This window comes from Bacillus rossius, chromosome 11, assembly GCF_032445375.1.
Source record: "Bacillus rossius redtenbacheri isolate Brsri chromosome 11, Brsri_v3, whole genome shotgun sequence".
In the NCBI taxonomy this organism is placed as follows: Eukaryota; Metazoa; Arthropoda; class Insecta; order Phasmatodea; family Bacillidae; genus Bacillus; species Bacillus rossius.
In genome coordinates, this window is record NC_086338.1 from 40,720,714 (window position 1) to 40,745,977 (window position 25,264).

At 33.4% G+C, this 25,264-nt stretch overlaps 1 protein-coding gene across 4 annotated transcripts in view; it reads left to right on the forward strand.

Annotated features, from left to right (window-relative positions):
* The window catches only part of LOC134536855 (la-related protein 1), a 182,847-nt gene extending 158,725 nt beyond the window's left edge, over nucleotides 1-24,122 (forward strand). For all 4 annotated transcript variants that reach the window (XM_063376879.1, XM_063376881.1, XM_063376880.1 and 1 more), the window contains exons 15-18: nucleotides 6,214-6,377; nucleotides 7,549-7,803; nucleotides 9,456-9,589; nucleotides 11,573-24,122. In XM_063376879.1, the coding sequence (XP_063232949.1) occupies nucleotides 6,214-6,377; nucleotides 7,549-7,803; nucleotides 9,456-9,589; nucleotides 11,573-12,103 (1,084 nt within the window). In that variant the 3' untranslated portion in view covers nucleotides 12,104-24,122. The remainder of the gene's footprint in view (nucleotides 1-6,213; nucleotides 6,378-7,548; nucleotides 7,804-9,455; nucleotides 9,590-11,572) is intronic.
* The last annotated feature ends 1,142 nt before the right edge of the window (nucleotides 24,123-25,264 follow it).

Sequence of the window (25,264 nt, forward strand, 5' to 3'; positions counted from 1 at the left end):
CACAATTCCGAATGGAATGGATAGGGCCAATGAAAAATGGTAAATAAAAAAGGCCCATTTCGGTGAATAAAAAGAGTTATTTCGGTGCAAAATTTCAGTGAAAAAAAGATTGTTTACTTAGAAAAAATAACTATTTAGTCATTCTAATTTTATACACATATACTATATGCTTGATGGAATTATTGTTTTATTTGGTCAAAATTGATCAAAAACAAGGTTTTAAAAGTACATGTACATCAAAAATTTAGCACGCTGCATTTGTAATTAAAATTCTCAAGATTACATACAAAAAAAAATCGGAAACTGATAATAAACGTTAGTGGCTCAAGTCCATTTAGACTATCTCTGAAAATCAGCTATTATATATTTTCTGCAAACTAGTCCCCATCAAAACACTGTACTTATTCAACAGTATAGAGTAATGTTTTTTTTTTTATTTGTTTACGTTTTTCACCGCCTCAACTGCGTGTGCGGTATTTGTTTATGTATATGTTGGCACTCTTGACCGGCATTTATTTTTGTGCGTTGCCATGACAACTACAAAAATAAACAGTCGTCTCAGTTAGGACGCCCAGATACAACAATTAGCATTTTGAAAGTTATGATTTGATTGGCTAATATGGAAGTGACGCTATTTTATGGACTGCGTTTGGCCGATTCAGAGAAAGGAACAAAGAGTGAGTTAAGGCCTATTGACGATGGCGTCACCAGACGCATTTGTGGTCGGCAAAATAATGTGATTTTTGTCGTTTTATGGCCTTCTACGTCTCGTAGGAACGTGTGCCACGACGGAGACTGAGTAGGCGTACGTCTGGATGTAATAGTTTTCATACGTGAAATATATGGTTCTAGAGTAACTTGACGCTTAGTTCCAGAACCCGATGCTTGACACCTATCTTTGTTCACCTTGTGCGATGCTCGAAATTTACAGTGTTTTTAACAGTCGATTTGCACATCATGATGCCTTTTTCTTTACTGAACACGTAAAATACTTCGTCGTAATATTCTTTAGCTCTTTCGAAAACACAACTTTCGGCATTTTATATGTTTATATCCATAGTGACCACGGTAATATGACCAACATGCCACAAAAACTTTAACGGAAAATGATCATAGAATGCGAGATACTTATCACATCCACTCGGAAATAAAGAACTTTAACTCGACAGACACGCACTCGTGAAAATAAAATCATAGAACATTTCGACACTCGTAACTACCAATGCCATCTGTGATTTGTCCACCAGTAGCTAAAGTGATGATGTTTATTGCCACACTCTACTCTATGGGTGATAGAGAAAAGCAAAGCAAAGATGGCATCTCACATATAACCTCTTGTAATAATAAACGTTATGTGCAGGTTCCAGAATGATTCAACGTGATTTTTCGCGATAAAAAAGGTTAATTTCGCGCAAATATCGTGATTTCGTCATATTTCGTGAAAAACTACGGATTTCGCGCATCACAGCAAATTTCGTTAAAACGAAATGCAGTATATTAACGTCTTATCACTACCAAGTAAGGTTATTTGTATTACACATCATGTGCAAGTGATTTTTTTAAAATTTCGCTATTTCGTCATTAACGAAATTTGACTACCCCTAGGAATGGATGTAGGGTCGCATTAGTGGATGTGTGTGTCGCATCCTTAGAAATCTCTGTTTTACTGGACGCATGTAGGGATGCCGATGAATTCCTTGTGAGAATTCGGAAGCAAAAATAAGATGGCTGCGTCCACTAAGATGCACTTCTTTTGGATCCCTTAGCAAAGGGATTAAGGTAGTTATTAGATGCAGCTATTGATATTGTTTTACAGCAGTTCGCACTTTTCAGGGAGAACGGAGAAAAAAGTTAAATTCCGGGGATATGTAAATTGAGGTAAAATTTTAAAACTCGAGTTATGCATATGTACCACATTACCTGTATATATATTTTCAACAAATACAAAATTTCATGTCTTATGGCAATAGAATAAACATTTGGCACTTGGAAGTAATTCTGTTGATTAGCTGAACTGACTTATGTGATATCATGTTGAAATATGCATGAACTAGAGCCTGCCATGCTACTCTGTTTGGCTGGCAGGTGTAGAAATCATGCTAAAGTGTAATGGTGTCTCAGTGCTTTTATTGAGAGAGCTAAATATGTTTTGTCTCTCTGCCTTCTGTTACACGAACATTGTGTATACAAATTCTCGATTGCAATTTTATGGAATGAATTAGGGTACTTAACTGCTTATGTGAGAATTAAATATGTATTAAATACTGTATATACATGTTGTGATGGTGCCTTATTATAGGCAGGCATGCCCACAATTATGAATCACACGTAATACGATTTTTTTTCCACAACTACGTTTTTATGAATGGTTCTTCAGAAATTACTCTTTGTGTTTATGACAATTCTAAAACTCATCTAATACATATGTACAGGATTTCCTGTATGTATTTCTTCAACAAATACAAAATTTCATGTTTTATGGCAATAAAATAAACATTTGGCACTTGGCAGTAATTCTGTTGATTAGCTGAACTGACATGTGATATCATGTTGAAATATGCATGAACTAGAGCCTGCCATGCTACTCTGTTTGGCTGGCAGGTGTAGAAATCATGCTAAAGTGTAATGGTGTCTCAGTGCTTTTATTCAGAGAGCTAAATCTAATTTGTCCCTCTGCCTTCTGTTACACGAACATTGTGTAACCAAATTCTCGATTGCAAAATTCTGGAATGAATTAGGGTGCTTAACTGCTTATGTGAGAATTAAATATGTATTAAATATATACATGTTGTGATGGTGCCTTATTATAGGCAGATATGCCCACAATTATGAATCATTCATAATAGGATTTTTTTTCCACAACTACGCTTTTACGAATGGTTCTTCAGAATTTACAATTTAAGATTATGACAATTCTAAAACTCATCTAATACATATGTACAGGATTTCCTGTATGTATTTCTTCAACAAATACAAAATTTCATGTTTTATGGCAATAAAATAAACATTTGGCACTTGGCAGTAATTCTGTTGATTAGCTGAACTGACTTATGTGATATCATGTTGAAATATGCATGAACTAGAGCCTGCCATGCTACTCTGTTTGGCTGGCAGGTGTAGAAATCATGCTAAAGTGTAATGGTGTCTCAGTGCTTTTATTCAGAGAGCCAAATCTAATTTGTCTCTCTGCCTTCTGTTCCACGAACAATGTGTATACAAATTCTCGATTGCAATTTTATGGAATGAATTAGGGTGCTTAACTGCTTATGCGAGATATTAAATATGTATTAAATATGTACATGTTGTAATGGTGTCTTATTATAGGCAGACATGCCCACAATTATGAATCATTCGTAATAGGAATATTTTTCCACAACTACGCTTTTACGAATGGTTCTTCAGAATTTACAATTTAAGATTATGACAATTCTAAAACTCATCTAATACATATGTACAGGATTTCCTGTATGTATTTCTTCAACAAATACAAAATTTCATGTTTTATGGCAATAAAATAAACATTTGGCACTTGGCAATAATTCTGTTGATTAGCTGAACTGACTTATGTGATATCATGTTGAAATATGCATGAACTAGAGCCTGCCATGCTACTCTGTTTGGCTGGCAGGTGTAGAAATCATGCTAAAGTGTAATGGTGTCTCAGTGCTTTTATTCAGAGAGCTAAATCTAATTTGTCTCTCTGCCGTCTGTTCCACGAACATTGTGTAACCAAATTCTCGATTGCAATATTCTGGAATTAATTGGGGTGCTTATGCAAGTTAGTAAATATGTATTGAAAAATGTACATGTTGTGATGGTGCCTTATTATAGGCAGATATGCCAACAATTATGAATTATTCGTAATAGGGATTTTTTTCCACAGCTACACTTTTACGAATGGATCTTCAGAAATTACGATTTAAGGTTATGTTTGGCAAATATTAAAATTTATTTAGTTTCGAGAATATCTTCTGATGTTTTCAAATATTTCATAACTCCTCGGCCTGTGTCCAGCACTGGTAATCGACGTGTATAAAGGAAAGAAACCTGCACTGTTAATTTCGATATACTGCCTGCTGATGTTCATTAAACCTGTGTTCATGGCTCGGCATTTCAAAATTGCGAGTGCAAGGAAAGGTTAAGGTTCATCAAAGATGTAAAGAAAAAAAATAGTGATTAATTAAGCAGTGCTATTATTATTATTATTGTTATTATTATTATTAATGTTGTTGTTTTCATCGTAGTAATAGTCATCATTGTAGGTGTTTTAAGTTAATGATCCTGCCAATTTATATTTTACTTTACTTTGTACTTTTATTTCTTATCCAAAAAAAAAATTTAGGCTCCTTCAACCCAAAAACAAAGAACGTACGTTCTGTTGACCCACACGCATCTTAATTTTTTTGCTATTTTCGTTAGAGGTTTTACTTGTATACCAAGCCTCCGGTAACACAATATATAATATTCAATTCATTATCACTCTACAAGCTTTAAAAGTAACCATTAGAATTTGATTAAGTTTTCGTTCTACCGAATAAAATTTCCAAAAGATAACAATTTTGCATTATTTAGCATAATTTACAGTTATGTTGTTTTATTGCAATTTAAAAATATATGTAAATGTCATTGTTTCTTTGTACTGCTGGTAGTGACTTTGATAAACCTTAGTGCCGTATAAATTGAAAAACTCTACTTGTATTTTTAAAATATATATAAAATTGGTTTTAGATTATGGTAAATAAATAAAATAAATATTAAAAAATAACACCACTTTCAACTGTAAATAATAGTACCACTTTGTAAATAATAGACACTTTGTGCCATAAATAAAAACTGTAATGCGTGTGTATGTATTAGGACTAATATAGAATTTGATATTTTATCTTACTGTAAGCTAGGAAAATAAAATAAACATCAGGCACTTGGCAGTAATTCTGATGATTAGTTAAACTGAATTATGTGATATAATGTTGAAACATGCATGAACTAGAGCCTGCCATGCTAATCTGTTTGGCTGGCAGGTGTAGAAATCGTGCTAAAGTGTAATGGTGGCTTAGTGCTTTTATTCAGAGAGCTAGGTCTATTTTGTCTCTTTGCTTTCTGATCCACCAACATTAGGAACACAAAGTTCTTAATTGTAACTGAAATGGAAGAGATAGGGATAGTTCTACAAATTAATAAATTGTAAAAATGAGTTGTTTCGTGTTGTAGTCATAATCGTGTTACAAAATTTTGCAGAAAATAAATTTTATGTTAAAATATAAATTCTCTACGTGGTAATTGTTAAAATTATATGTAAATTAAATTTACCTATAAATACTAGCGACAAGATTACATGGTGTATTAATTTGCATTTCAGTGGTATGTGGTGTTTTGTCAGGTTTTTCTGTATTATTTTATTTTTATCACAGTTCACCATATAATTTTGTTCCTACTTACTACAGTGAAAATTCATTGATAAAAATTCTGTTAATACAAACCTCTCATTTATACAAAGTGTTTTCACAGGCTCAGGAAATTACATAGGAGTTATAGTGCTATGTAATTTATTTAATACAAAAGTATGGTTATTATATAATACAAAGTTGTTTTTGTTCCAATGATAAACAATGTGAAATTCAACCCAAATAATACAGATGCTGTTGCTTTGGTTCATTGTAGGTTGGGGAAAATAGTTCAGAAATTTTATTCTTCCAAAATAATAGTGATAATTGTTGTAGCTTTATCCTTCTGTCTTAAATCCTTTAAAAAGATTTTACAGTAAAAAAAATTTTTTTAAGGCGCATATGTAGCTATCCTAAAATTGTATTTTAAAATTTATAGAAAATATGGAGAAAAAATTTAAAAAAAGGTGCTGTATAAAATTGTGTGCAAGTTTACTTGGACCGTATTCAATTTTTTTTTAGGTGTGTTATGCATCTCCTAAACAAGAAAAGTATTTTTAATTTTGATTAAATTTTGTAATAGTATGGTTAATACAAGCTTCATCATTGCAAAGTGATAAAATTATGGTTTAAGTTTGTATTATCGAGGTTTGACTAGTAAAAAAAATTAGTTTTTGTTTTACATGAAAAAAAGAATGTTAAAATTAGAGCAGTGAGTTTCTGTTGAATCCAGGCAGCTCAGTTCTCAGCCTGGCTTTCATTTTATTTCCTTCTGTCCGATGAACCTGGCTGGTTTGCTGGAGCGATGGTCGTGGGTTCTGGCCGACAGGAGCAGCGCAGGAACGAGCCCGAACGAGACGGGCTACCTGACGGGCAGCTTCGGGGGCACCCCGCAGAGCCTGCCCACGTTCCAGCACCCGTCCCACTCGCTGCTCAAGGAGAACAACTTCACGCAGGAGGTCTACCACAAGTACCACTCGCGCTGCCTCAAAGGTGAGCCCCTTCCGGCCTCAACTGGCGTCAGCGTCTTCTCCGTGCGTTTTGTGCGTTTATCTTCGTTTAAGTCGAGGGGAGAGAATAAGACCAGAAATAGTACATGTATGCTAAAAACTTAACAGATTTTTTTAATAAAACTCTAAAGAGGATGATATTTAGATATTTTATGTGGAAGTTTGTCATTTTTGAAGTTGGAAATATGTAAATCGGTGTTAAGCTTCTGTTTATAAACAGTAGTCAGGTGTTCAGCATTTTGGTAGTTCATCAAAAATGAGGATCAAATACATTCACATCGGGCACACGGCTAGTGTTGTTTTATTTATTTATTTATTTATTTATTTATGTGTGTGTGCAATATATACAGTTCGTTTCTTATGTCCAAAAAAACACACACACACACACCAAATCTGACTTTTTAGTCTTAAAGAGATCTACTGTCCAGAACCCCAAAACTCATTTTACTCTCTCACTGATCCATCCAATGATATTTCTTCTTTGGTAAAAGAGGTCACTATTGTGGGCTGAGTTTATACCTGTACAAGCAATATGTACTTACTTTTTGTGTTATTAAGAGTGTGAGCCCTCACAGTGTTGTAGCAATTAATTTATTTATATTAATAATTAAAATGATAACGTATCCATCCACGTATAAGTTAGTATTACGTTGTACAATTGAATATATTCATAATTACTGGCAAATAATGTGGTGGCCAAGAACAGATGGGTTGTCTTTATATTTTAAAAATATTTTTTTTATTGTCTGTAAAGTAATGAACTTTTTAAATGTATTAGACTTTTAAAGCTTTGCATAGTATTTTGTATTTTAGTTTGGGTTTTACGAATTAAACTAGTTTAAATATACGTGTGAACATTCACAAGATAACTCATTCACAGTCTTACCTTCAGGCTACCAGCATAAATGATGTATCACATGTCTTTTAGATGTCTAAATGGGTGGTATTAATTGATTCTGTTTTATGGTTATTATTTTTTTTTGCTAATATATCAGAAAGAATGAGTATTTTCTGTATATTCTCTTTGCAGTTATTGTCATGTACTTTTTTTTTCTCCCCAAGAAAATTGTGTGAATTATGTCGTCGTCGTCGTCCCCCTATTTTTGTTTGTGAATTATGTCCCCCCCCCCTATTTTTTGTTTGTTTGTGTGCAGAGCGCAAGAGACTCGGGATGGGCCAGTCCCAGGAGATGAACACGCTGTTCCGCTTCTGGTCGTTCTTCCTGCGCGAGAACTTCAACCGCAAGATGTACGAGGAGTTCAAGTCGCTGGCGGTGGAGGACGCGAAGGAGGGCTTCAGGTACGGCCTGGAGTGCCTGTTCCGCTTCTTCAGCTACGGCCTGGAGAAGAAGTTCCGGCCGGAGGTGTACCAGAACTTCCAGGAGGAGACCGTCGCGGACTACGAGTCCGGTGAGCCTCCTTGTTTTTTGTCTACTGGTCGTTTGTGGTTTCGATTTTTGGAAAAGGACAGGGGAGTCTGCAGCTCACGAAAGTCCTGAAAATGTTCTTAAATTTTATCACACATTTGTGTGTACAACCTGTTCATGTAAACATAAAAGAATGACTTGGAACTAGGCCTGTGCAAATATAAGTTTTTTTTTAAAATCAAATTTGAATAGTAAGAACGAGAATTAGGAATCGCACAATAAAAAATTTTTCTCGTCATATAACAAGTTTGGAAAATTAGACGAATGTTACTTAAGTGAAAGGTGTGTTTTTTTTTAAATATTAAAATATTGAAATAATTGTTTTTAAATCTGCAGGAAACTTAACTTAACCAAACCAACATACCTTTAATTTCACTTCCTATTTGTCTTTTTTTTCCACAACCTGTTACTCTGGAAAATTTTCGTGAACCACAAAATACAATGAAAGACATCTATTTTATGAAAAATAAGAATCTTTTTTTAAAATTTTGTACTCGCAAATTAGTGATTGAATGAGCTCATATTTATATATTTAAACCCTATTATTCATGGGTTTTCGTTTTTAACAGCAGCCAGGTAAATTGTATATTTGTTTATTAATATTATAAACATAATTTTCACTCATTTCATATTGCATCTTAAACCATTATTTATGTTTATTTATTTACTTTTGAGTCGTATGTCCGTTTCATCAAAAATATATACATTTAGTAAACTGCTTCTGTATCACATGGTGTTAGATTGATTGTGACTGATGACTGTTAAAACTATGACGATTACTTCTTTCAATGCCCATCTCAATATAGTGTCCGTGTTTTGTGGTGTTTTAGTCCATGGTAGTTAAATTTATATTATTTTTTCCTACTTCTGGTGGTATCCGAAAATTCAAATATTTGCACAGGTCTATTTGGAACAGAATAAACCTCCTTAATACCGATATACTTAGATATCAACCAAAATTTGTTTAATGTTTTTTTTTAGATTTACTTATAAAATAATATGTTACTGAAAAAATGTGAAACGTATATTTCTGCAGTACAGTATTTTTTTTTGTGTTGCGCTAATATTCGCACAATCGCTGGATTAGAAGTAGTATTGCAAGATGGGCAGTGCAACATCTGCAACAGAAAGGATGTAGCTCAGCGACAGTTTCAACAGGACATTTCATCGTTTGTCGAAGTGACTTCAGGGGACGGACTTCTCTAATTGTTCGTTGTTCATGATAGTGTTGGTTCTAACCCCACTTACAGTATCTCAAATATGAGCAAGGCCTTCAGTGTAAAATTTTTCTTTGACTGAAAGTAGGTATTTCTCAAGATTTTGCTGTATTCTTGTTGTTTAACAATTATGTAATTGAATGTTTCTTCCTCCCTCTTTTTTTACCATCACTTCCAAAATCCTGTTTTACCATATGTGTGTTGTTTCATGACATTCTAAAGTTTCTGAAAATATTTATATATCCTCTCAAACAAGTGGCTAGCTAAGATAAAAGTCCAGTGTTTATGAAATGTCGGTACTAAGCAGAAGTAAGCTTGGAGATTGTCAGTAAAGACATGCAAAAAGGCCAGCCTCGTGCTGGAAACACAAATCGAGCGTGGTGATTGTGACTTCTTTATTTCTTTATTCAACCTCTAGGTCAGCTGTATGGCCTGGAGAAGTTCTGGGCATTCCTGAAGTACTACAAGCACAGCAAAAACCTGCACGTCAATCCCAAACTCAAGGAATACCTCTCCAAGTTCAAGAGCATAGAAGACTTCAGAGTGGTACAGGTATGTTGTGCAGTGTCTGCTTTCTGCCAATTTTTTTTATCGTCATTTATTTAAAAATGAAAGTTTTCATTGTGCGGGTAGATTGACGTTGTGTTTCGAACTTTTTTGCAACCTTTTGCTGAGGAAAAGACTGCAGAACCCTGTTACAAACAGGGATAGTGAATCTTGGTTTGGGAAAATTTCGGCGGAAAAAAAAAAACTACCATGTCCTAATCCTAAAATAGGAACTCTTTTTGTTTGTGTTTCTGTGTCAGTGGCGAAGGAGAGGATTTTTAGGTTTATTTTTTGGGAAAACTGTTATAATTATTATTTTACTTAGTGTGAATAATGGATTGAAAATAAATGTATTGATAATTATTTATACATATAACCATTCAAATCCTTGTAAGGCTTCTTAAAAACTACTTAACTATTTTTTTGTAATACTAGCTAATTCCTGGCATACATTTGCTATGTCTCTTTCAATTTTTTGTAATTTGTTTGAAGTAGGTACACACAGACAAAACATCTTTCTCTATCTTTCTCTATCTCTCTATATACACTGAAACCCTGTTAAGACTTTTTCAAGGGACTGGATGCCAAAAATGGAACAGAAAATTTTGTAAAAGGCAAATACTTCAACATTAGTTGCTACTTACATTTCACTCAGTTGGCATACGTTATACGCTATTTGTTTAGCTCTCTCTTTTAAAATTGGGCCGTTTGTGGTGGGGTGGGGGAGGGGGATTCCATTACCACAAATATTTTTTTGTTTAGAAAAAACCTCTTGTTTTGAAAAACCTCGCATTAAACTTTTAATTGTTTATTATGGACTTAAGTAATTATTAAAAATAATGAATTACCTCTTAAGATTTTATGTACTACTATTCTTGGTACAGGTTCTTGACCTCTGCAGTTTTTTTTGCAGCATTCTTTAATATTGCTTCAAGAGTACTAACAAATTTGAAATATTTTCAGTAAAATCCTTTGTCGTAAATATATGTATCTAAATATAGCGGGTGGTGAATAATTAATTTATGTGTTAACTATGAATAATACCGTACTACAAATTCTCACCTTTCAAACAAACTTTTTTTCCTGAGGCACAAGTTTTTGTATCCCGAACTCCTTTTTTTAATAATTTTAAGTTTTTCAGCAAGTGTAGATGATCACTACCGCAAACCACATGCAAAATGTTCATCGTTCCTTTAAGAGTAGCAGGTTAAACAACTTTGGAGCATGAAGGAACCTGTGTGCTATGTAGCCTTGCCGTGTGGAGTTGTCAAGTTTGTAATGAGCCTCGTACCGTGATTTTTCAACACACGTTTTACTAAAAGCACAATTTATGGGTAAATACGGTATAAGTCCAGCCAAAAATGGAAATCATTGCAAGATGTGTAAATTCAAATATTAATTACATCCACTATGTGAACATTTTTTCTACAGTGCCCCACAAACAATGAAACTGTGATTGGTTCCTCAAATCGCTGTTCCAGTTGCATTACTTTTTACGCAAACAAGTCAACGAATGGCCAGTGGTTTGTTGTATCTGTCGTATGATATGCCTCGTTGAGGGAAATGGTGTACAGATGGAATAGCCTCACAAAGTCGATACGAATACAAGCAGATGATTGGTCAAAAAAATACAACGTAACAGCGTGTGACATGCGGAAAAGGTTTGGACGTTTGTGTTTGTTGTTGTCTATAAATGAAAACTTTTTGAATGGGATACACACACACACACACACACACATCCCCCTCATTCTATCTTTATACCTCTCTCTATCTTTCTGTCTATCTTCTTATCTATATTTGTCTTTATTTTTTATCACAGGTGTGATATAGGTATATAAAAACATGCAACACTGTGTCAAAATTTCAAAGCAGTCAGGGAATTATGATTTCGAACGAACGAACATTCATATTTTCATTCATATAGACGTAGAGGTAGGAGCCACGTGTGTTGCAAGGTGCTGGTTTATCTTGCGGTGCTGGGCGTTGCAGCCCTGGGACGAGAACGAGCAGCGCAAGGGGCTGGGCAGCCTCAGCCGCCCGCACATGGCCAAGCTGCGCAACCGCAGCATATCGGAGAGCTGCGGCGGGGAGCCCGGCGGGCCCCAGCCGTACCACCGGCGGGTGAGGCGGCTGTCGGGCGAGACCGGGCCCTCGGCGGCGGCCCGGAGGAGGACGGACTCCGTCCCGGGGTCCCGCGCCCGCACCTACTCCAGCGGCGATGCGGAGGGCTCCTTCCGCGCGCGGGCGGGGGGGGTGGGGGGGCCACGGCGGGAAGACCCACGCCCGGCGGGACCTTCCCGCGCCGCTGCCTGCCCCCGTGTCCCCGGCGTCCTGAGCTCCCTCGCTTTTACTTTCCATTGCAGAGGCTTGTCGGGAACAAAAGGAACTTTTGTGATGCTTCAGAAAAAAATAAGTCTGATTAGCAAAGTCTGTTGTTTTTTTTTTTTCAGGTGCCATATTGTAACATTCTGGCACAAATTCCTGTTAACAAAAAAAGCCATTTGCATGGATATTCCTTAAAAGTCAGCATATTCATAATGATTACTCTCGTTTGTAGCCATCTTCGAAAATGTAATTTTGTCTGAAGATTTATGCTGGATGCAACTGTTTGTTAGTCGGGTGAAAAATTTATCCCTCGATCAATTTCCTAAATCTTCCCTTACCGATTTTACCATAAACTGAAACCTGCTGGAAGGAGCTAGTTTTGTCTGTCTTCCAGTTAGCATCAAAGTGCGTGTGTGGAACTGTAGCTACAGAGCGTTTGCCTATTGGTGTAATGTTTAGGATATTTTTTTTTTTTGAACGATGCAGTGACGTTTTGAATTATCTTAGTCTGCTAGGCACACTTTGTCATTACCAACCTAACCAGTTGTATCTGCTGGGAGTGTGCGCTTGTGAAATGTTTGTGTGACTTTTGACAGTTATCAAAACAGTCGGAGAGAGCGAAGGAATCTTGTTTGCAGTTTTCCGAGTAGCACTTGCTTCTAAATGAGCTCAAAATGCAGCAACGCTGTATCAACTGTGGTAAGATTGTGTGTTGTGGATGTATGCTCAAATATGATGTAATTAGTCTGACAAAAAAGCTTGATGGTTTTATGGTAATGTGTGTTGCCATTTTCGCTCTTGCTGTGTCTTAAGCTTGGTCGTATATTTTATAGTTGATAAATATGGATTTTATTAAACTTGTGCTTTTGGGAATAGCCCAAAGTGAACAGATGTGACTTTGGTACTAAAAAGTTTCTAACGTGCAAGATTATCAAACAGTTTGGAAGACTGGTTTTTTTTATCATAATTTTGTGGCCGTGAACTTTCATGACATGTGCATGAAAATGTTAGTTGTTGCTAGGAGAAATAGTGTGTGTGGCAAGAGTGCAACTATTTGGATTTCGTTAAGTCAGTTCATTTTATAGTTTTCCTTGGCTTAACTTTGTTGATGCCTGTGTTCAGTAAAGGACAGTGATGTTAATTAGTGTGAAAAAGAGAAGGCAAGAGCCTTAATTTTTAAAATTTTGTTTTTGGTGTTGTGTAAATTTTTTTTGTTCTATTTTAAGCAGAGTGGTTGATATTTTGCTGTTGCTGTTATACTTTGTTTTAATTTGTTTTTGCACAGTATACGGTAACCCTTGCTTTTATCTTGAGCACATATGGGGACTATAAAATGGGTATAAAATATGAAAATATGAGAAATTTTAAAAAAATAATGTATTTGTGTGTGTGGAGCAATTAGTAGTTCAACTTTTTTTTTTTTTTTCCTCTGTTGATAGTTCAATAATTTTGTGAACCTTAATGCAAAGAAAAAAGTTCCCTCAAGAATCCAAGTCAGGTGTCTTCAGTTCAGTTCCGTAGGTACAAGTACTCAACTGGTATTTTGCATTTTAGGTTGAAAATTAATGTTAACCATTAATCTTTAGGCAGTTAAAATTTCTTTTCATCTCTTTAACTTAGAATTTAGTATAGTTTTCTTATATGAATACTAGTCTTTATATTTGTCAATATGCCATTTCCATGGATGTTTAAACTTAGTCATTAGTAGTAGTACATATGTATACTTTAATGTTTTTATTTTCTTTTGAATTATTCCTTTATAAATAATGTTTAATGTGTAGTGGAACTTGACAGTGAATTAGCTTTCTTCTTTAACATCTGTGGGATGCGTCGAAGACATTGAGGTATGTTAGGTATCAGTTACCATTGTGGTAAATCTAGGAACCTTGAGGCAAGGTTTGGCAGAGGTTGGTGTAAAAAGGAAATCTGATTAGAATTACTGGTATTAAAAAAATTCAATGGAAGGATGTAAATTCTCTGTCTTTTCTTGCAGTTGTGGATTTGCTATTTATGGAGCTGCAATTATTTTGTGGATTCTGTTTGTTCCAGGCTATTCTATATACTTACTCAAGTCCCTTCGATGTTCTTATTTGCCAGTACCAATGTGTGAGGCTTTCTGGATTGAATGTGTTTGGGTCATTACTGTCTCTTCCTGCTCATAACTGGCTTAGGGTCTTTCGGAAGGGGGGAATCGTAACTGTGGGCATACCATCAGCGTAAAGGTAGATGTGAGTTTCAAGTTTACTTAGCTACTGAATGAATCTACAAAATTCTTGTGCTTACAGTTATTTAGTACATAGTTATTACTCATAATCATGAAAGGCAGCTTATGTAGTACTGATAGAAAAAAAAAATTTCAACTTGTTACTATTGCGAAAAATTAACATTCTGTGTAATGAAGAGAACTTTTTTTAATTATGTATGATTTAAAAATCATTTTAGTCTCGAGAGACGTGTTGAACCAATAAACAAAAACTTTGCCCCAAGGTCTTCCTTTGATGGTCATTGAATGGTATTTGTTGTGCAAATTTTTGCTAAATGCTGTGATGGTCACTTAATTTAAAGTAAAATATTTTAAGTTTGCTAGTCTCATTTTTAATTTTTGTATGGCAGTTGTGCTGACAGTCCGTTAATTTTTCATTGCAATTTTTCCAGTTATTTGTAAAGGTTATTTTTTTTATTTATCAAGAAACTCAGATTTGTGTATATTTTAGAATATAATTAATTTACACGATATTCACATTTTTTTGTTTTAATTTATTTTTCAATGCATTGCATTTTGCAGTTTGAAACATGCAACATGGATTAAAATAATGTCACAGAAGCTAACTTACCACAATTTGGCGAGTATTGTGGTGTAGGGTGCCTGTTCAGTAATTGGCTGAGTGGGAATACAGAACCACCTTGCGTCTGATTGGCCTCTCCTTGCTGTAAAGGATTCATATTCATTGGGTGTGTTACTAATCAAAATTGCTCCCAGAGGCTGATGGGCAAATTATATTATGGAATATTGCTTGCTAGTTCAGCCATATCATTGCGGCATTTTCTCTTCTGTGATCTGAGTGTTCTGTAGACAAAGCTGAGAAAAAATCTGTTAGCAATGGACAAATCGAATCCTCAAATACTACCAAATCCTTGGTATCCGAAGGATTTGATATTCAAGGCAAAATATTCGGAGGAAAAAAAAGATATTAAAGGAAATGAAGAAAATAAAAAATACGACTTTGATAATACTGAAGTTTACAAGGTCAATATTTTTCTTCCTATCCTGTTACCATTCCCCAAAATATTGTACTTTTAACATATAATTATATAAATAAAATTACAATATGAATTAAACACATGAATAAAACACTTAGAAGGGTCAAATTTTTCAACGCCATAGTTAATATTTTTAATCACACACACACATACACCTTGCTCCCACCTTAATTAAAAGTTAAATTTTAAGAGATTTTGAGTCATTATTGAAGATGATTACCACTGCGGTTGTTACCATTGTGCCACTTCTGGAAAATATTTCCTTTTTTCTCTTTTTTGTTCTGTGGCTCTTAGACCTCAAAAAATGTTGTAATATTAAAAGTTAATTCATATAGATGTTTAATTTTTTTTGGCATGCTTACAGTCGTAATTATGCACAAATTGCTCTCCGGCAGTTACATGAAATGAAGAGGTGGAAAATCTTGGTTCTTTTTGTTAATGGACAAAATTTGACCAAAGGGGTAGAAATGAGAACTGTAAAAATAAATTGGACCCATCTCAGAATAGACATGTCCATTAAGCCTTTGGCATGGTACAGCAGTGTGTTTTTTTTTTTTGCCCATTTGGTTTTTACCTACATTTTTGCATATCGTTTTACTTAGAACTCACCATCTGTTATTAAGGGTCAATGCTTCATTAATGTCGTCATAAATTGAACTTTTTTTTTTTATCTCATCTTCATGTGGAAATGTTTTTCTGAATATTAAGTTCACAATTCATCGTTGGTTAATTTATCTGTTCTTCTGAGGTTAAGTTTTACTTTAACTACCCTTTTAAAAATTTGCTTAATTGGTATTGTCTAATTCTCATGTGTCAAAACATGGCCATGTTGGGTGGCAGTGCTTGCCCAAATCACAGCTCTGTTTTTCAAAAAAAATTGATTTCCTTGAGGGATGTATCTGCATTGTGTTAAGTGTTATGTTTTGCACAGTAGACTTGCAAACATGACTTTTTGTACAATATAGTAAGTAAAATGAGCCATCTTAACACAATTTTCTCTTTTATATCCTTAAATAAAAAATACCTGAAAACTGCACATCACATAGAAAAAAATTATTGCCCTGAAACATTTGAGCACATACATTTCTGCACGTTATTTAATAATTGTGTGAGACACTTTTCCATACATGGACATATTAAATGATGTACTTTTATTTTAAGAAAAATTGTATGTATTTTGTGTAGTAAATTTCAGCTCATGTTATTTTAAAAATTTTAAGAACCTAAAGGATTGTACAACAGAAAGTATTAATGTTATAACGTTATAAGTTAATTTTACTCGTTACTTCATGACATTATTCCTCTAAGAATAACTTTTAATTTAATTAAATGTCTAAACATTTTAGGTGAATACTAAATATTGAGCAGTAATGTGCAAAATACCTTTAAAGGTTCAGGCCACGATAACTTGTGAAACAGGAACATAATAATTATTTTATATATACGTATTGTGTAAATTTTTAATATTTCAATGAACTACTTTATTTCACTGGAAAATACTGTCATCATTATTACACAGGTTACTTTTATACACACACAAAAAAAATTAACCATTTTCTTATACCAAAAATTTTGATCTTCAGGAATAGTACATTCCTCCCCTCCCCACTTCCCGCTTAATTTCTGTTCAAAGACATATGGAGGCTTATTTTTATTAGTACTGACCTTGCTGTCAACTTTGAAAGCACAATGAAACTGGATTTTACTGGCATGGTATTTTGTTCAAGTTGATCAAGACTATTTTTGGTTCATGTAGGTACTGATTTGATAGAATACTGAATTCTTAAATTTAGAGCTAATACTCGCACATTCACTTATTTGAACAATTAAGCTTTTTCTTTGTGTGTGCTGCCTATAATACATGTTGCATGTTTATTACCTAATGTGTTTTTGTTGTTCTCATCACTATCTGAGCATATCGGCTTTGTTTGCTAGCAATATAAGTTGTATGTCTTCTAAGCAATGTTTTATAACAGTTTTTTTTTTCATATCTTTTAAACTTTGTAACAAATGGGTAAAACATTGACTATTGTTAACAGATGTCTTGTGTATGTGTTACATAATATTGTCCCCAAATTTCTTACATAGTAGAATTCTAAGTTTTCTCTGTGTACTATAATACTAATGTTAGGATTTAAGGGTTTATGAGTAAGTTATTTTATTGCAAGTGATTGTTGATTATATAATTACTACTCTACTTTCTTTATGGGTCCTAACTGGGTGCAAGAATATTTTATTGTATTGTTTTATCATTTAGTGATACATGTGTATTGATATTGTTTGTGGGTTATGCATTTAATAGGTTTTCTTTTTCTTTTTTTCCTTTTTGATATTTTCTACTGGTAGCATTAGATGAAGGGGCTGTCTGAAGGTAGTTGTGCTTCGGTAATTACTTCAGCTCTGTTTTAATAGGTTGTCGTTATAATTTCCATTGCTTTTTCCTTGCCAGATCTAATTTTGGGAAGAAAGTGATTTCTGTTCCATTGAAACATTGCCAGGTGTTGCAGGTAATTATAGTGAAAACCTTGTTTAACATTGTACCACCAGTGAAAATACTGTTGTTTTACACTTTGCAAACAGACTTTGCTCATGGCATGTTGATGAATGTAATTAGGCACACCGGTGTAGCTAGCTGTTGCCTCAGTAGCAGTACGTATCAGATTCCCTAAACTGCTGTCCTGTGCTCAGCATTGTGTTTCGGAATGTGATTTTAAGTTGGCTCAGGATTATTCGATATTTTGATGTGCATCTGAAGCCGAGAGAGTATTGTCATTTTCTGTATTTCAGTTGATCGTGTGACTATCATTGTTGTAGCATTGAACACTGCATGTTTGTTACGCAGACTGATGTAAGAAAGTCACGTTTCGTGAAGTTGGGTTGTCTGGGAGGTTGATCTGGGTAGAGCTAGCTCTATATGGTGATTTCAAGAGTAAAAGAAAAATCACTCTTGATAGAGTTTCAAAACTGTGGTAAAGCAGAGGGTAGTACGACATATCAGAGTTGCTGCCTAGAATAAGCCTCGACTTCTTAACAAACTGAAGAAAGTTTTTGGCTTAAAACTGAACTATGCTGATGAGGTACACAGTAAAATATTTACGCTTAATTTATTCACAGTTTATTTTTTAGTAAAACTAAAAGTGATGTATTAAAAATGTTAAGTGTTATTTTAATTTACTTCCTGGATCATAATCTAATGTGTTTTACATGATTTATTGTGATTAGATACAGTTAGCTCTAAATTGTTCTTGATATTTCTGGCATTGATATTAACATAAATTATGGCTTTAAAAATGCAAATGATATTTTCACTTGGTTTGGTGGAGAATTAGTTAATATGATGACAAAAAAAATTTCAGTGCTCTTAAATATTTGTTCAAATTTTTTTTATGAAGTGAATAGCAGTGCTTGTAACTATGTAAGCATGTGGGATTTATTTTACTGAAGGTATGTAATGCTAGTTTAGCAAACAAAATTTTGTGCCTGTAATTTTTTTTTTTAAATGTTTTTAACTTTGAAAGAGTTTATAATAAGGGGAGGGTGGAAGGTTGTCCTCAACTTCAATATAGTGCCTTGTTTTCTTGTCTGATCAGCTATGTGAATATTATTATTGCAGTCAGCACTCGTACCAACTGTTGTAGGTGTTAGTAACTAGGAAAAAAGAACGTTGATTTGGAAGGAAAAAATATATATTTGTATATAAATATTAGATTTTGTGTGTGATATTTTAGTATATATGCTGTATATGCTGTTTTGGTGATGTTCTAATTTTTTGTTATCAAATGTAGATCGAAGTTTTATAATTATGTTTCTGAATATTTGTTATAATAGGTTACTCTCATTGGCTCCTAAGAATTAACTCTGTTCACGAGGAATGCTGTATTTGATGCGCAGTTCATTTGAGCACTTTTGAAAGTCTTTTGGTTTAGGGTTTTCACTTTTCTGCCTAGTATTTCGTACTCGTACTTGCTGAAAATTAACACTAGCTTGCACCTAAAGATTGATATCAAGGTTTGATCAAAAGTGTTCAGGTCAGCGTAAGTGCATTATACTGGAAAGCCTCTAGTGGTTCCTGTTTCGATTGTTTATGTTTGGTGGTAGTAGTGCTAAATGACACAAAAGGACCTTTGATTTGTTTTTAATTTACATTTGGTTTTTTACCAAAAATTTACTGTGTAAAAGTAAGTTTTTAACTTGGATTACCAATAGCGGCAATAACATAGCTGTAAAATGCATCTTTTTTATTTCTGTGTAACATCTTAGGTCTCAAATGTATGGCATTTGGTAGGAGTAATTTCGTGACTGGAACGGAAGTCACATGGAAGAGAAATGCGTAACCAAGGTGCTGCCATCTGTGGCGGATGGCATGACCCCAAGTTCACAAGGCCAGGGAGCCTTTATAGTATTAACGGTGAAATGAATTTCAACAAAATGGGCAGTTTTTTTTAATAAAATTCCTTGTTGAAAATCAGGTCCAATGCTGGTGTTTAGTATTTTTTTTCAAGCCGATTTTACTTTTATTGGAGCCGTTACCCTTTGCTCTGCAAATGCAATGATTTGATACTTGACATAGCTGCTCCAGAAACAAATTCTAGGGGCGGGTTGGGAAACTATGTGTCATTCGCATCAAAACACTTATTTGAAAACACAATTTTCGCATATTTATCATGCTGGGCATTATTTTCAGAATTCTATGTTACATTTTGTGTCACAGTTTTGTATTATAAGTTTATTTGCAACATGAGAACATATTAATTTGCTTGTTACTGAGGTTATACATCTCTTTCGAGTACTGAAAGACTGCTCCACGTTTTTTTTTTTTCAATTTCCCCCCTCCCCCCCAATAAAATCTGAATTTTTTTTATTTTGTTTAATGATTTTTTTTATTATTATTTAAAAATATTGACAAATGATGGTTTTAAATGAATGTAAACATTTAGACCCACAGATGTTAGCTTTATGCAAGATACAGAGGTTATAGAGCACACCATACATTGCTAGTATGCATGGTGCTAAATCTGAAATATTGGTAATTTAAACCTTGCAAAGCCATCCTATAGTGTGTATGTCCAGAATGCAATTTAAGGTTTACTGGTTGGTTGTAATTGCATTTCAAAGTGAGAAATGATAATAGTTCTTGATTAAGTGATATTAAATTAGTTTAACACTGTTAAAGCATTTTCACTGGCCTAGCTGCCAAAATATTGCTGGGAAAAATTAAAAATTAACATTAAATGGATAATGTACACAAGTTGGGTTGACTAATGAAGACATTTTATGATTAAAAAAAAAACCTAAAATACAGTAAAAATATAATTTTGACATTAAAATGTTATAAATTACTTAAATAACTGCAGTAAATACTAACACCCTTTGAGTATTGCCAGTACCTGCAGTATTATCTTCAGCTGCGTAAGAACAGTTTTTTTTTATTTTGAGGTGGTAAGAGCCAGTTACCATACGCAATACTTTGAAACCGAAAACAATTTTGTACATAATATTTTAACTTTGTTTTGATAACTCATCTTGATTTATCCTAGTTATTTTTGGAGTCCTAATACGAGACAAATATGCCACCACACACTACCATTCTAAACTTCAGTGAACAACAGTAGGCCTAAAATAATCTAAAAAGCCACCATTAGGCACTAGTTGAACAAGTGTGCTCTGGTTTTGACAGAAAGTAGGCTAAGTATGTAGGTTGCTAGCTAGCAGTAAGGCATCAAATGAACCACATAATCCTAACTAGTAATGATTTACTACAGATGTAATCGTTTTAGTATCGGTATCAGCCGATATTCTTAATTTTCTGGGTTACAATTGTTTCCAGCAGATGCTTAAACAACTGATTCACATGAAAGAAGTACAATAATTTTGTCCATTCAGGTGTTATCCAAATTTTCTAATTACCTGTTAATAGTTTCATAGGCATCTTTCATTCCAATTTTTCTCTAATTTAAAGCTTACTAGAATGTTGGGTTCGTTAATTCGTTAAAGTCAATATGTGTATTGTGCTATGCACAAATTTTATGCAGTAGAATACTTTTTTTTTTTTTTCATTTACGAAAAATTGTTTTAATAAATAATTCTGGTAAGCTGCTGAAATATTCTTGAGAATTTTGGAAATTCTGGAGACTAGCACTGTGATTATTTACAAAATGTATTGAATCAGGTTTGTATCCGTTATCAGTTCTGTTAAAGAAACTCATCGATATCGGTTTTTATTCACATCAACTATCAGTACAAAAAATTAGCATATCTTTTATTTTCTTCCTAAAATGAGCAACTCTGATTCTATAACTTAGTATCTATTATTGTGAAGTTAGCTTTTGTATTAGAACTTTTTACAATTTTAAAACTTAATATTAACATCCTAAATGGAAAGTAGTCAAGGGGGTGAAACACAAGCACCTTGTCCTGCTGTAGTTAACTTTGCAGTTAACTTTTATTTAACTGTAGTTAACTCTCATGCTAAAGCAATATTGCCAGACAGCGCAGAGTTTTTGTTTTCTTTTCATTTTCATAGCCGCCAACCAGACCCCTTTCATTACGGAGATGAGAAAATCTGTGACAGACTGCGGTGGTGTTCTGTTGTGTGTGGTAAATGGTTTGTTGATGTGCCTCTAACTGCAAACAAAGGTGGAATAAAAATTGTTAGTGCACATTTGGCCCATGATGATCAGCACAGTCAGTTCACTTATGGAGTAAAAATTGGATTTCTTAATTCAAAGGTGCATCTAGTTGTGTCTACAATAAAAACATAATGTTTTTGTTAGTTTGAAACAATACATTTAGTGACATAAATTTTTAAAAAAAAGTTGAAGTATTGATTGAAATTGTAGCAGAGTAAATGTCATTTTATTGAAGGAATTTTAGAAGTTAATGACTATCTCAAGCCATTTAGCTATCAAAAAAAAGGGCATTTATGTCAGATATTTTAAGGAAAAATATTGCATGTATGTCATAACTGAGCAATAAACTAACATTCAAAGCAATAATTTGCAAAAAAGTTGCAGACATAGCATGGTGCAAATTTTTCTGGCTCCTATGAATTACACTTAAACACAGGTTCCATACCACCACTATATTATTTTTTTTTATGTGGGGTGGGGTTTTGTGTGTGATGGTTATGCACTGCTTTAAGGCATCTACTTCTATACCAACTTGGTGCTCACACATTTGTGTCATGACGGGGTGGTTAGCTCAAACTCCATGACCTTTGCCACTTTGGCAGATGACGTTTTATCAGATAGTGGTTATTTAAAACATCTCTAATGTACTATAAATATATATTAAAAAATATAATACAAAGATCACATTTACCTTGATAATTTCTTCCGTTGTAACCTTGTATGCAAGGTATTATACATTAGTTATAAAGTTTATGGTATGTGACAATAGCTTCAGAAACAATCAATTATCTATCTTTGGACAGGAACGTACTGTGTTTTATAGCATAATCGTCACACCATTATTTTAGTATTTCAAAATTTGGAGAGAAAAAATTTTCGCATAAATACAACATAATGTTTTTGGTACCGTTGTTAGATTCCGAGCGCTTGTGTGTAGGTAGTTTTCCAGTATAAAATTATGTATTTTGAGTTTTCTAAATCTAATATTAGTTAGGATGTTACCGTTTATTTATTTAATTAATGGAAATACGAAGTTGTCTGGTGTGTAAATTTTTTATTTTAAAGATTTTAAAGACATTTTCAAACGTTATAACCTTATCTGTTTGTGTTCGTCATCGCTGTGTACCGCGTATAAAAATGTAGCCAGCGCTAGTTGGCATCATTCATGTTTGGTTATGTTGATTCCTGTATAAAGAGTGCGCACACATAGTCGAATATCAATATCAATAGCTCGCCGATTGCAGGTAACACAGGCACTCTATCTACTGTCGATTTAACTACATTTAATAGCCTGCACTCTTTCATGGTAAGTATGTATTAAGACGATAGTTATGCATTAGTTTCGACTCAAGTCTTGTCACAGTTTTCGTTTTTCTATTTAAAGTTGAACTAAATGTTTTTGTTGCATGACTTATTCATTTAAATTGTTTGACGTGCTTTTGTATACTCTACATTTTAAATAAACTCATGTTCCTTGAATAGGTTTTGTTTTTATTAATAACTTAATGAAACAAAAAATGCTTTTTTCGCATAAAAATTGCACCCCTACAATTCAAACGTTATTTTAGTACAAAATGTGCAAGGATCATGTGATAAAACACGGTATTTAAGAAAGTAGGTAATGAGAAATTTAATTTTTTTGTGGATGCAGTGATTATGCAGTGTGTGTATGTGTAGATGTTAATTTACATAAGTTTTGCAACAAATTTTTTAATTATAATAATATTTAATTTAACCAATAATAAAGCTATAAAATACAGCAAAAATAGCATTTATGCAGTACACATGTCAAAGTTAAAAAAAAAAAAAAAAAATACTTTCATGGAATGGTCAGTCTAGTTTGTAGAAGTGCTTTGAGCTAAGATAGGGATATCACATTGTGCATTCGCTAAAACCTCTGTTAGACTTCCTTACCCAGGAACCACTAAGGCTTTTGTTACGGGTTGAGGTAATGCAGATGTTTTAACTGTTCTACCACCTTCATATGTGCTTTTTATTCATGATACTGTTAAACAAGCATTGAGCCTTCAAGTTGTTAACAAGTTATTTTTTTCTCATTTAATGGGTATGCATTGGACTGGTGCAACTCTTGATTGTATTATTGAATTAACTTACAAAGTTTTGTTTAAATTGAATAGCTTTTTATTTTTTTCAATTCAGATATAAAACTTATTTAATACGTTTATACATCATTGTAGTCTGAAAACCTATACATTCTTCATTAACTTAATGGAAAAAAAAAATTTTGTACAAATTATTTTGTGTTTGTACATGTTATGATATAGCTTAAATGTAAGTTTGTGAATAATAAAAAAAAATAAAAATCTTATAAAATAAAATAATTACCAAAAAACTAATGGTTGTTTTTGATTTGAATGTACTTACTATCTGTGGTTTTTATGTACCCTGTTTTGAGATTTTTTAAACACGGAATTAACCGTCCCTATATTATTTTGGGTTGCTTTAGCTGCACTTTGATTATCTTGAGTTTTATGAGTTGCTGTTGCCTTCTGTTGTTAATAGGTAGTTCATGACTGGAAAAACTTTTACATATACAGGACTATATTTTTGCAAAAAAAAAAAAAAATCTTTTTCATTGAGATGGCGAATTCTCTTAGTAATCCTACTTGTTTCTTATAAAATCCAGTGATCTAATTCATTCCTACTAATATACACACATGCATTCACGCACACATGTGCACACACACACACACACACACACTCTCTCTCTCTCACACTCACTCACTCACTCACTCACTCACTCACTCACTTCAGTGTATTGTGCGTTTATTCCTCAATCGCATTTTTAATACTGAATATATTTCGATAAAATTTGAAACGCTGCTAGCTTATATCCTCGGTTAACACAGGCTACAAATAATAAAATAATAACACACTTAAGGGGGTGAAAAAGGGGTAAATTTAGTTTTATAATAGAAAATTATAGTAGGTAAAGTTATATGCATACAAACAGGGAATGTATTTTTCCATGACAACCAAGCATGACCAGCAAAGTCATAATGTTATTGCTTGTAATGAATTAGAGTAAAAAAATTGAAGTTATTTTCAGTTTTTAGTTGCCATGTTTGTCAGAATTGTGATCATCCATTTTATTGTTAAAATCAAGTACCACACACTGCAGCTCACTTAACACACTACACACTACAGCACACTTACTTTCTAACATACTTATTCACATTTTTGTATAGTTTCGTGTACTCTTAAATAGTTTTAAACTTTTAAATTCTTTTAAGTATTTAGAAATAATTTTATATAATTTTGTAAATGTTTACATACTTTCACATTTTTTCCCATATTTTTACTTTATTTTTCATGTTTTATCATATTTTTCATACTTTCTGATAGTTTTCCATTTTCTTCCATATTTATCCATAGTTTCGTACTCATGTATTTATGCATGTATATATTTAGCTATGGTGTAATATTTGTTTACTGTTGGCGAATG